The following is a 13894-nucleotide window of genomic DNA, read 5'->3' as shown; positions in this document are numbered from 1 at the left end:
ATCGCTCAGGATTGGCATTACGTTCTCTTCACCGATGAGTGACGCATATGCCTTCAACCACGCAATCCGCGGAGACGTGTTTGGAGGCAACTCGGCCAGGCTGAACGGCTTACACACACTGTCCAGCGAGTGCAGCAAGGTGGAGGTTCCCTGCTGTTTTGGGGTGGCATTATGTGGGGCCGACGTACGCCGCTGGTGGTCATGAAAGGGGCCTTAATGGCTGTACGATACGTGAATACCATCCTCCGACCGATAGTGCAACCATATCGGCAGCATATTGGCGAGGCATTCGTTTTCATGGACGACATCTTGTGAATGACTTCCTTCAGGATAACGACATCGCTCCATTAGAGTGCCCAGCATGTTGTCCAGATATGAACCCTATCCAACATGCCTGAGATAGATTGAAAAGAGCTGTTTAACGACGATGTGACCCACCAACCACTCTGAGGGATCTGCGCTGAATCGCCGTTGAGGAATGGAGTAATCTGGACCGAAAGTGCCTTGATGGACTTGTGGATAGTATGTCACGACGAATACAGGTATGTATCAATGGGTATTAGAGGTACCGGTGTGTACAGCAATCTGGGCCACCACCTCTGAAGGTATCGCTGCATGGTGGTACAACATGCGATGTGTGGTTTTCATGAGCAATAAAAAGGGCGGAAACGATGTTTCTGTTGATCTCTATTCCTATTTCCTGTACAGGTTCCGGAACTCACGGAACCGAGGTGATGCAAATTTTTTTGTGATGTGTGTAATTAAATAACACTGAAAATTTAGTTTGTTTGCGATTTATGTTGCTGAGAAATGTGTAATATAAAACAGTCGTATTCAGTGCGATTGCACCGCCATTTAACTGCAGTGCATATGCAGTTTTTCTGACCCCCGCTCCCACTCAGAGAGCGTGGCATGGCGGTTGGGGAAACATCCAGCAAACTGAGCACTCTGGAACTTGTGACAGGGCACAGCCCACGAGTCGAAATCTTGGGCGCCCCTATTCTATCGTTTACTATGGTTTGGTAGAGTTTAAATTTCCTTTAGAGTGGCCAGTTTCCCCTACTTTCCCCTGCGTGTTGCAAGACGCCCAGTGAGTGCAACACAACACTGAGCAATTGATGAAGCGGTGAGTTGTCCCGAAAGGTTGAGTGGCATGCTAAATCTTGGTAGGCGTCCTAAAAAGCAGATGGGGACAACACTGAACAAGTCATGAATGAGACAGAGGTTCGAAAAACTTCTGTGTCACCTTGCACTGCACTGCTATGGTGAAACAATTCAGTCAGGAAGTCACCTGTAGCCTAGTGCTTAGACTGGCTGGCACCTGATGAAGGGACAAGTGGATCCGACCCGAAAGCTCGAGTGTCATCTTTCATCACATTACTAGTACTAGGGAGTCATATGGCGAAGCAGATCAGACACGAAGGCAGCTGCAGGGCACCTCGGGGTTAAATGATTGGCTGGCGGAGCGGTACTCACCAGATCTTGTAGAACTTCTCCCGGACTCGCCGCCTGACGGAGTCGCTCTTCCTGCGGTACTGAAGCCGGCGGCAGGCCTCGGTGGAGAGCGGCGGAGGCAGCTCCTTGTAGAAGCCTGCCAACAGACAGACAGGCACGTGCAGGGTCAGCATAGGTTGGCTACTGGAGGCGTGCAGTGGAGTTAGAGGCACGGAACACTGGGTGTGAGATGTTGACATGGGACGGAAAGTAGGCCACATTTAGTAAAACGTACAGAGACTCATATCAAACAAACTTATATATCACAAAGACATGAAACATCCTGGCCCATGATCATGGGAAATCTGAATGAGTGTTCCTGAGTATGATGTCATATGGGAAATATTATATGAGAAACACCCCAAGGCACGACAGAACCACCTCTGCCCTGAACACAGCCTCCATACAGAGCCAGATAAATGCCTCACTGGGCCACCGCTGCACTTGACACCTCCCATCATTTGAGAAGAGGCGAAGTGACGAGTTGCTGGACACACTACACATGCTCCAGTCAGGTGCTGTCGAGCTTCTGTGCTGACTGGCTCACAAACGACAAGCAGCTCTGTCTGCCACTGTAAACAATGGCCTTTTGGGAGCGCCTAAGTCCAAATGCCCACTGCATGCTGTTCGCTTCTGCAATGTTAACATGGCAACAGGTCGAGATGGACCTGCACTCACTGACACCAGCGATTCCTGCCGAGTTCTTCAAACCGCTTGTCCTCGACAAGGAGTGATGCTCATTTCCAGTCCCTGTCAGGCTCTCTTTACGACCAATGTTCTGACCCCATGTGCCTGTGTGTGGCGCATCATTCCTTGTAGACACATTGAAGAAGAGAAATCTGAGAAATTTGTTAACATCGAGCATAGATTTAAGTGTCAGGAAGTCTTTTCTGAAAATATTTGTAAGGAGCGTATGGAAGTGCAAGATGGACGAAAAATAGACAAGAAGACAATAAAAGCTTTCGAAATGTGGTGCTACAGAAGAATGCTGAAGATTAGATGCGTAGATCACATAACTAATGAGGCGGTACTGAACAGAATTGGAGAGAAGAGGAATTTGTGGCACAATATTACCAGAAGAAAGGATTGGTTGGTAGAACATGTCCTGAGGCATCAAGGGATCACCAATTTAGTATTGGAGGGCAGCGTGGAGGGTAAAAATCGTAGAGGCAGACCAAGAGATGAATACACTAAACAGATTCGGAAGGATGTAGGCTTCAGTAGTTACTTGGAGATGAAGAGGCTTCCACAGGATAGAGTAGCATGGAGAGCTGCATCAAACCAGTATGTGGACCGAAGACCAGAACAACAACACGTACATCTAGAAATTGGGCAACTTCATTCACAGTATGGTCACAGGCACATGCAAACATATGAGCCTCTTTTTGTCATAATGTCGTGTCTGCACGTTGAACTATCTTACTGCATTGATTCTGAGCAACTGACTGTCATACACACACTACCTCATGTAACTCATGTCAGCAGTGGATGTTCACGTGACCTCCTGGTACTGCCTCCAAAGATCCAAAGCGACCAGTGCGCTCTTTTCAGTAAACACTTTCTCCAAACAGGCTTTGAAGGCCCAACGATACCGACCGACCGCCGTGTCATCCTCCACCCATAGGTATCACTAGATGAGGATATGGAGGGGCATGTGGTCAGTACACTGCTCTCCTGGCCGGCGTCAGCTTTCGCGACCGGAGCTGCTACTTTTCAGTGGAGTAGCTCCTCAAATGATGTTGCAAGGGCTGACTGCACCCCACTTGCCAACATCACTCAGCAGACGCAGACAAGCACTTACCCAAGTACAGACCAAGCCTGACAGTGCTTAACTGTGTTATCATTGTGGCTACGCCTCTTTTAAGGGCGAGTCGAATATTTTGTGCGATGAGCCAATGTGCATGGCAGTAACGGATTTGATGTGGCTCCTGATCTGTGCTGGATTACATGCAATAAGATGATCACAGGCCTCCTGGCTGTCTATATAAGATACAGGCCAAAATACTTCCCAGAAGGTTAAATGCTTCAACATAGATTTCTCCCACACAAGTACGAGGGCAGTTCAATAAGTAATGCAACACATTTTTTTTTTCTGAAACAGGGGTTGTTTTATTCAGCATTGAAATACACCAGGTTATTCCCCAAGCTTTTAGCTACACAACACTATTTTTCAACGTAATCTCCATTCAATGCTACGGCCTTACGCCACCTTGAAATGAAGGCCTGTATGCCTGCACGGTACCACTCCACTGGTCGATGTCGGAGCCAACGTCGTACTGCATCAATAACTTCTTCATCATCCGCGTAGTGCCTCCCACGGATTGCGTCCTTCTTTGGGCCAAACATATGGAAATCCGACGGTGCGAGATCGGGGCTATAGGGTGCATGAGGAAGAACAGTCCACTGAAGTTTTGTGAGCTCCTCTCGGGTGCGAAGACTTGTGTGAGGTCTTGCGTTGTCACGAAGAAGGAGAAGTTCGTTCAGATTTTTGTGCCTACGAACACGCTGAAGTCGTTTCTTCAATTTCTGAAGAGTAGCACAATACACTTCAGAGTTGATCGTTTGACCGTGGGGAAGGACATCGAACAGAATAACCCCTTCAGCGTCCCAGAAGACTCTAACCATGACTTTACCGGCTGAGGGTATGGCTTTAAACTTTTTCTTGGTAGGGGAGTGGGTGTGGCGCCACTCCATTGATTGCCGTTTTGTTTCAGGTTCGAAGTGATGAACCCATGTTTCATCGTCTGTAACAATCTTTGACAAGAAATGGTCACCCTCTGCCACATGACGAGCAAGCAATTCCGCACAGATGGTTCTCCTTTGCTCTTTATGGTGTTCGGTTAGACAACGAGGGACCCAGGGGGAACAAACCTTTGAATATCCCAACTGGTGAACAATTGTGACAGCACTACCAACAGAGATGTCAAGTTGAGCACTGAGTTGTTTGATGGTGATCCGTCGATCATCTCGAACGAGTGTGTTCGCACGCTCCGCCATTGCAGGAGTCACAGCTGTGCACGGCTGGCCCGCACGCGGGAGATCAGACAGTCTTGCTTGACCTTGCGGCGATGATGACACACGCTTTGCCCAACGACTCACCGTGCTTTTGTCCACTGCCAGATCACCGTAGACATTCTGCAAGCGCCTACGAATATCTGAGATGCCCTGGTTTTCCGCCAAAAGAAACTCGATCACTGCCCGTTGTTTGCAACGCACATCCGTTGCAGACGCCATTTTAACAGCTCCGTACAGCGCTGCCACCTGTCGGAAGTCAATGAAACTATACGAGACGAAGCGGGAATGTTTGAAAATATTCCACAAGAAATTTCCGGTTTTTTCAACCAAAATTGGCCGAGAAAAAAAAATGTGTTGCATTACTTATAGAACTGCCCTCGTAAAAGCATATACTATTTAATCTCTCAGCTTCTGTAGCTTTTGCGAATTATGAAAATGTCTTCGACCAGGTGGTGAAATCTCAGTTATGTGAAATTTTAGGAGAGTATGGCATTCCTCAATACTTAATAAGGTCAGTTCGGAGTCTGTATGTTGAAAAAATGTCAAGATACATGTCAGCTCAACCACTAGTAAGAGGAATAAGCAGTATCATTTAACCAGTGAGACAAAGGCACATGTTATCACACATATGTAACTGATACTAGCAATAACTGGCAAAAGAGGAATGAAGGCTCCTACCAAATGAGGTTGAAAGTGTTTAAATCACTCCTTTTCGGAGGTAGCTGCGTTACACTAGCTGATACGGAAGACGACCTGCATACATATTTAAACAGTATAATGTAATGATGTGCACAAATAAATGTAAAGGTGTGGCCTTTCATCGAAAAGCATATTTTAGGACTAAAATTATTGCCGAGAATTGGAACAAATCTGTATATTTAACTACCTGGCCTGTGGTACCTCTTATACATGCGATAATCATTCTGAATAGAAACTACTGGCTTGCTGCGTAATTTCGTACCCATATTTTTAATAAACAAAACAGATAGAAATAACAGAGACTTTAGTCGTGAATAATATTTTCTCCTTCAGCATTTACAACAGTCTGCCAACGCTGGGGTAACTTTTCGATTCCGCGACGTGGTTTTGAGGCGAAGAACTGTCGAGCCATGTTCGGGGCGCATTTCCATCTGATAAGGGAGTTCGTCGAATGTTGTTCGATAGAGACAGGGCAAAAGATGAAAATCTGACAGCGCTATTTCAGGTGAATAAAGTGAGCATGGAACGACTTCCCAACACTTGTATAGTGTGGTGTCACCGCCAGACACCACACTTGCTAGGTGGTAGCTTTAAATCGGTCGCGGTCCATTAGTACATGTCGGACCCGCGTGTCGCCACTGTCAGTGATCGCAGACCGAGCGCCACCACACGGCAGGTCTAGAGAGGCGGACTAGGACTCGCCCCAGTTGTACGACGACTTTGCTAGCGACTACACTGACGAAGCCTTTCTCTCATTTGCCGAGAGATACACTCCTGGAAATTGAAATAAGAACACCGTGAATTCATTGTCCCAGGAAGGGGAAACTTTATTGACACATTCCTGGGGTCAGATACATCACATGATCACACTGACAGAACCACAGGCACATAGACACAGGCAACAGAGCATGCACAATGTCGGCACTAGTACAGTGTATATCCACCTTTCGCAGCAATGCAGGCTGCTATTCTCCCATGGAGACGATCGTAGAGATGCTGGATGTAGTCCTGTGGAACGGCTTGCCATGCCATTTCCACCTGGCGCCTCAGTAGGACCAGCGTTCGTGCTGGACGTGCAGACCGCGTGAGACGACGCTTCATCCAGTCCCAAACATGCTCAATGGGGGACAGATCCGGAGATCTTGCTGGCCAGGGTAGTTGACTTACACCTTCTAGAGCACGTTGGGTGGCACGGGATACATGTGGACGTGCATTGTCCTGTTGGAACAGCAAGTTCCCTTGCCGGTCTAGGAATGGTAGAACGATGGGTTCGATGACGGTTTGGATGTACCGTGCACTATTCAGTGTCCCCTCGACGATCACCAGTGGTGTACGGCCAGTGTAGGAGATCGCTGCCCACACCATGATGCCGGGTGTTGGCCCTGTGTGCCTCGGTCGTATGCAGTCCTGATTGTGGCGCTCACCTGCACGGCGCCAAACACGCATACGACCATCATTGGCACCGAGGCAGAAGCGACTCTCATCGCTGAAGACGACACGTCTCCATTCATCCCTCCATTCATGCCTGTCGCGACACCACTGGAGGCGGGCTGCACGATGTTGGGGCGTGAGCGGAAGACGGCCTAACGGTGTGCGGGACCGTAGCCCAGCTTCATGGAGACGGTTGCGAATGGTCCTCGCCGATACCCCAGGAGCAACAGTGTCCCTAATTTGCTGGGAAGTGGCGGTGCGGTCCCCTACGGCACTGCGTAGGGTCCTACGGTCTTGGCGTGCATCCGTGCGTCGCTGCGGTCCGGTCCCAGGTCGACGGGCACGTGCACCTTCCGCCGACCACTGGCGACAACATCGATGTACTGTGGAGACCTCACGCCCCACGTGTTGAGCAATTCGGCGGTACGTCCACCCGGCCTCCCGCATGCCCACTATACGCCCTCGCTCAAAGTCCGTCAACTGCACATACGGCTCACTCTCCACGCTGTCGCGGCATGCTACCAGTGTTAAAGACTGCGATGGAGCTCCGTATGCCACGGCAAACTGGCTGACACTGACGGCGGCGGTGCACAAATGCTGCGCAGCTAGCGCCATTCGACGGCCAACACCGCGGTTCCTGGTATGTCCGCTGTGCCGTGCGTGTGATCATTGCTTGTACAGCCCTCTCGCAGTGTCCGGAGCAAGTATGGTGGGTCTGACACACCTGTGTCAATGTGTTCTTTTTTCCATTTCCAGGAGTGTAGTTAGAATAGCCTTCAGCTAAGTCCATGGCTACGACCTAGCAAGGCGCCATTAACCATATCTAGAGAGAGTCTCACTTGTATCATCAAGGATGCTGTATACAAACGATGGATTAAATTTAAGTATTCCAGCAGCTACGTACTTTTCTTATAGCATTCATTACGTATCCTGTTTCAGACATAACGCCAGCCGGCGTGTGTAAACGCGTGCCTTTCGGTTACCCGTCACTGTGGACTGGCTGTCTTGTCAGTCCACAACATATAGTGTTTCTTGTCAGTCTAGCAGAATGCGGGCAGGCGTTGTCTTGTCATAGCATCACTCCACGCAGTCTTCCTGATCTTTGTTCTCGGACTGCGTCTGCAAGGTGTCTGCAAATGTCAGCAGTGGCGGTTACACCTTGGGGAAGCAATTCTTACTACAACACCATCCCTATCCCACCAGATGCACAAGGTTATCTTTTTTGGATACGCGCAGGTCTTTGTATAAAGAGTTCGTGCTTTGTTTGGGCTCAACCATTCCATTCTTTTCCCTATGTTAGCATAAAGACACTCTTCTGGCTTAGAGCATACATCCGATCTTTGAACCTTCCCCACTGCATACAGATGTCACGAGATTGTGGACTGATCACACTTCATCACATTTGCCAGTTCTCGAGTACACTGAAGTGGATCATTGTGGATTAATCCGTTTAAACGACCTTCATCGAACCCCAAAGTTCTTCCTGACGACGAAGTGTCACTAATATCAAGACGATACTCCTTAAAACGAGAAAACCATTTTGTTGCCGTGCTCTGTCTAGTGGCATTGTGCCCTTACATGGAGCAAATGTTTCTGGTTGCATCCGCTGCTGAATGTCACCCCTCTACTGATCTCAAATAGAAGAATGGGTCGGAAATATTACGGTTTCTCCTCGTGGCACTCCATTTTCTGGCGTCCACAGCTGCATTCACTACCTACACTACTGGCCATTAAAACTGCCACACCACGAACATGACGTACTACAGACGCGAAATTTAACCGACAGGAAGAAGATGCTGTGATATGCGAATGATTAGCTTATCGGAGCATTAACACAAGGTTGGCGCCGGTGGCGACACCTACAACGTGCTGACATGACGACAGTTTCCAACCGATTTCTCATACACAAACAGCAATTGACCGGCGTTGCCTGGTGAAACGTTGTTGTGATGCCTCGTGTAACGAGGAGAAATGCGTACCATCACGTTTACGACTTTGATAAAGGTCGGATTGTAGCCTATCGCGATTGCGGTTTATCGTATCGCGACATTGCTGCTCGCGTTGGTCGACATCCAATGACTGTTAGCAGAATATGGAGTCGGTGGGATTAGGAGGATAATACGGAACGCCGTGCTGGATCCCAACGGCCTCGTATCACTTGCAGTCGAGATGACAGGCATCTTATCCGCATGGCTGTAACGGATCGTGCAGCCCCGTCTCGATCCCTGAGTCAACAGATGGGGACGTTTCCAATACAACAACCATCTGCACGAACAGTGCGTTTGCAGCAACATGGACTATCAGCTCGGAGACCACGGCTGCGGTTACCCTTGACGCTGCATCACAGGCAGGAACGCCTGCGGTGGTGTACTCGACGACGAACCTGAGTGCACGAATGGCAAAACGCCATTTTTACGGATGAATCCAGGTTCTGTTTACAGCATCATGATGGTCGCATCCGTGTTTGGCGACATCGCGGGGAACGCACATTACAAGCGTGTATTCATCACCTGGCGTAATGGTATGGGGTGCCATTGGTTACACGTCTCGGTCACCTCTTGTTGGCACTGACGGCACTTTGAACAGTGGACGTTACACTTCAGATGTGTTACGACCCGTGGCTCTACCCTTCATTCGATCCCAGCGAAACCCTACATTTCAGCAGGATAATGCACGACCACATGTTGCAGGTCCTGTACGGGCCTTTCTGGATACAGAAAATGTTCGACTGCTGCCCCAGCCAGCACATTGTCCAGATCTCTCACCAACTGAAAACGTCTGGTCAATGGCGGCCGAGCAACTGGCTCGTCACAATACGCCAGTCACTACTCTTGATGAACTGTGGTATCGTGTTGAAGCTGCATGGGCAGCTGTACCTGTACACGCCATCCAAGCTCAGTTTGACTCAATGCCCAAGCGTATCAAGGCCGTTATTACGGCCAGAGGTGGTTGTTCTGGGTACAGATTTCTCAGGATCTATGTACCGAAATTGGGTGAAAATGTAATCAAGTCAGTTCTAGTTTAATATATTTTTCCAATGAATACCCATTTACCATCTGCATTTCTTCTTGGTGTAGCAATTTTATTGGCCAGTAGTGTACAAATGACAAAATGACAGTATGTAAACTCAAATACCAACAGTGAAATGCAAATAAAAACTGAATATCGCTACGAGCTTATGCACCAACCTAATAGAAAGGTACTCGCACGTCTTAGGTACGATTATGTCAACGGAAAACCAGGAAAGAGATCGAATGCTCAAGTTCTATATAATGCTATGACTGTAAGTTTCCTGCTCTATGGATCTGAAATATGAAGTTTAACGACCAAACAACTGAACTAATGCTGCAGAAATGAAACTTCTAACGTCTTTAGCAGGATACAAATTAGAAGGTCATAAGAGGAACAGAGAGAGAACAAAGCAGCTCCATGTTCTAGGAACCGTAGGATAGATCCAACAGTACAGAAACGAAAGACATGAATACCTACACTGCAGTCCTAAGAAAATATCCCCGCCGTCGTTTTGCTCAGTGATGTCGAGACTGGGTACTTTTAAAACAGCAGTGGTTGTAGTAATGAGAGTTTTATCGAATGTAGCTTAATATTTATCACATGTAGGTAAGGTTAATTTAAATCAAAAATTATCGTTTGACTATTAAATGCACTTCCTCGGTTTTCCTTGAGAGACAGGAATTTTCTCAGCATTGAATGGTTCTGACAAGGGAACCTCCCCATCGCACCCCCCTCAGATTTAGTTATAAGTTGGCACAGTGGATAGGCCTTGAAAAACTGAACTCAGATCAATCGAGAAAACAGGAAGAAGTTGTGTGGAACTATGAAAAAAATAAGAAAAATATACAAACTGAGTAGTCCATGCCCAAGATACGCAGAATCAAGGATAATGTGAGTACACGAGCGCCGTGGTCACGTGGTTAGCGTGAGCAACTGCGGAATGTGGGGTCCTTGGTTCAAGTCTTCCCTTGAGTGGAAATTTTACTTTCTTTTTTTTTCGCAAAGTTATGATCTGTCCGTTCGTTCATTGACGCCTCTGTTCACTGTAATAAGTTTAGTGTCTGTGGTTTGCGACCGCACCGCAAAACCGTGCGATTAGTAGACGTGCCTCTCCAATGGGAACCGAAAACATTTGATCGCAAGGTCATAGGTCAACCAATTCCTCCACAGGAAAACATGTCTGATATATTCTATACGACACTGGTGACGGAATGTGCATCACATGACAGGAATATGTTGTCGACCCACCTAACTTGTACACTTGGCGAATGGGTAAAAAGATTCTTCTACCTTGCCAGATTTAGGTTTTCTTGTGGATGTGATAATCACTCCCAAAAAAAGTGATGAAAACGTAAGACTTTGTCAAATAAACTGAAAATAAAAAATTAAACTTTTCACTCGAGGGAAGACTTGAACCAAGGACCTCTCGTTTCGCAGCTGCTCACGCTAACCCCGAGACCACGGTGCTCCTTCGTTCCTAATGTACTTGATTTAGCCTATCTTACGCATGGACTATTCAGTTTGTATATTTTGCTTATTTTTTTCATAGTTCCATACAACTTCTTCCTGTTTTCTAGATTGATCTGTGTTCGGTGTTTCAAGGCCTATCCACTGTGCCAACTTAAAACTAAATCTGAGGGGGGTGCGATGGGGAGGTTCCCTTGTGAGTAACGCAGGGTACTAAGTATTCACGCCAAATACCAAGTGAATTGAGAAAAAAAATTAAACTTTTTGTTCCTGTGTAATCCAGCAGCATCTAAATTATCACAAATGAAAATGTGATCGTTGTAGACTGGACGTTAATGTCCTTTATTTAATTTGTGCGAGGTTAGTTAATTTCGACGTCGCGTCATTTTCAAGCACATGCGTTACATCAATTTATATACGTCATGCTTTACCGGGTGTATAAAAATATCCTATACCAGTTATTTATTTGTCACACGACCGGTTTCGGGTTTGCGCCCATCCTCAGGTGTTTATACATTCATTTACACGTTTATACTGTTGGAGATCACTGTATAAATGCAAAAAGTTATTTCCTGGTTACTGCACAGATACAAGTGGGACAATTGTAGTGGTAAGGCATCATTTGACGAAAATACACTCCTGGAAATGGAAAAAAGAACACATTGACACCGGTGTGTCAGACCCACCATACTTGCTCCGGACACTGCGAGAGGGCTGTACATGCAATGATCACACGCACGGCACAGCGGACACACCAGGAACCGCGGTGTTGGCCGTCGAATGGCGCTAGCTGCGCAGCATTTGTGCACCGCCACCGTCAGTGTCAGCCAGTTTGCCGTGGCATACGGAGCTCCATCGCAGTCTTTAACACTGGTAGCATGCCGCGACAGCGTGGACGTGAACCGTATGTGCAGTTGACGGACTTTGAGCGAGGGCGTATAGTGGGCATGCGGGAGGCCGGGTGGACGTACCGCCGAATTGCTCAACACGTGGGGCGTGAGGTCTGCACAGTACATCGATGTTGTCGCCAGTGGTCGGCGGAAGGTGCACGTCCCCGTCGAACTGGGACCGGACCGCAGCGACGCACGGATGCATGCCAAGACCGTAGGATCCTACCCAGTGCCGTAGGGGACCGCACCGCCACTTCCCAGCAAATTAGGGACACTGTTGCTCCTGGGGTATCGGCGAGGACCATTCGCAACCGTCTCCATGAAGCTGGGCTACGGTCCCGCACACCGTTAGGCCGTCTTCCGCTCACGCCCCAACATCGTGCAGCCCGCCTCCAGTGGTGTCGCGACAGGCGTGAATGGAGGGACGAATGGAGACGTGTCGTCTTCAGCGATGAGAGTCGCTTCTGCCTTGGTGCCAATGATGGTCGTATGCGTGTTTGGCGCCGTGCAGGTGAGCGCCACAATCAGGACTGCATACGACCGAGGCACACAGGGCCAACACCCGGCATCATGGTGTGGGGAGCGATCTCCTACACTGGCCGTACACCACTGGTGATCGTCGAGGGGACACTGAATAGTGCTCGGTACATCCAAACCGTCATCGAACCCATCGTTCTACCATTCCTAGACCGGCAAGGGAACTTGCTGTTCCAACAGGACAATGCACGTCCGCATGTATCCCGTGCCACCCAACGTGCTCTAGAAGGTGTAAGTCAACTACCCTGGCCAGCAAGATCTCCGGATCTGTCCCCCATTGAGCATGTTTGGGACTGGATGAAGCGTCGTCTCACGCGGTCTGCACGTCCAGCACGAACGCTGGTCCAACTGAGGCGCCAGGTGGAAATGGCATGGCAAGCCGTTCCACAGGACTACATCCAGCATCTCTACGATCGTCTCGATGGGAGAATAGCAGCCTGCATTGCTGCGAAAGGTGGATATACACTGTACTAGTGCCGACATTGTGCATGCTCTGTTGCCTGTGTCTATGTGCCTGTGGTTCTGTCAGTGTGATCATGTGATGTATCTGACCCCAGGAATGTGTCAATAAAGTTTCCCCTTCCTGGGACAATGAATTCACGGTGTTCTTATTTCAATTTGCAGGAGTGTATATCTGTACTTACATAAAGATGAAGGACCATTATTACAGTTATCCTGTGGTGACAGTTTTGCCACTTAGTTACACACTTATTGTCATTTTCACGTCCATATTTCAGTTTTACCAAGTATAGCTTCATATTTCACTATTATGAGGTGCACTCGTGAAATAAACTATGTTTAGATACAAACATGTGGGCTGTGGTCAAAGAACTTAGATGTAGCAGATGTAAAGATGTTGCTCATACAGAAACTTGTAGGTTATGGTCAGAGAACTTAGCCACAAGAAGTGCAAGGGTGATGCATATATAGAAATTTAAAAAACTGTTATAGACTGCGACGTTTTTTGATAGACATTTTGAAATCTTTTGATTCACGTTTTTGTCGGAGAACTTAGATCTAGGAAGTACAATAATGTTATATATATGAAATTGCTCAAAGCTATTAAATATTAAAATATGTTCAAATAAATAACCTTTTATTGTGACTGGTAGCGAATACTTTTCTGCACCTGATAAAGGAACAGTCACGGAGTTCGACAGCTTCCACTATGGATAAAATTCATCGTCATGTATTACATTGTGTAAATATGAAATGATAATTAAATGGACACCCTAACTGCAAGCAGGCGTTGATACACTTCATTGGGAACATGTTGAAAATGTGTGCCCCGACCGGGACTCGAACCCGGGATCCCCTGCTTACATGGCAGACGCTCTATCCATCTGTGC

At 47.7% G+C, this 13894-nt stretch overlaps 1 protein-coding gene across 1 annotated transcript in view; it reads right to left on the bottom strand.

Annotated features, from left to right (window-relative positions):
• LOC126108184 (high affinity cGMP-specific 3',5'-cyclic phosphodiesterase 9A) overlaps positions 1-13894 on the bottom strand; it is a 279735-nt gene that overhangs the window by 127552 nt on the left and 138289 nt on the right. The window contains exon 5 of the mRNA XM_049913424.1: positions 1477-1591. Within this exon, the coding sequence (XP_049769381.1) occupies positions 1477-1591 (115 nt within the window). The remainder of the gene's footprint in view (positions 1-1476; positions 1592-13894) is intronic.

This window comes from Schistocerca cancellata, chromosome 11 (genome assembly GCF_023864275.1).
Source record: "Schistocerca cancellata isolate TAMUIC-IGC-003103 chromosome 11, iqSchCanc2.1, whole genome shotgun sequence".
NCBI classification, from domain to species: Eukaryota; Metazoa; Arthropoda; class Insecta; order Orthoptera; family Acrididae; genus Schistocerca; species Schistocerca cancellata.
The sequence above is the reverse complement of the archived record's forward strand: the minus strand, read 5'-3'. Positions and strand labels throughout refer to the sequence as shown.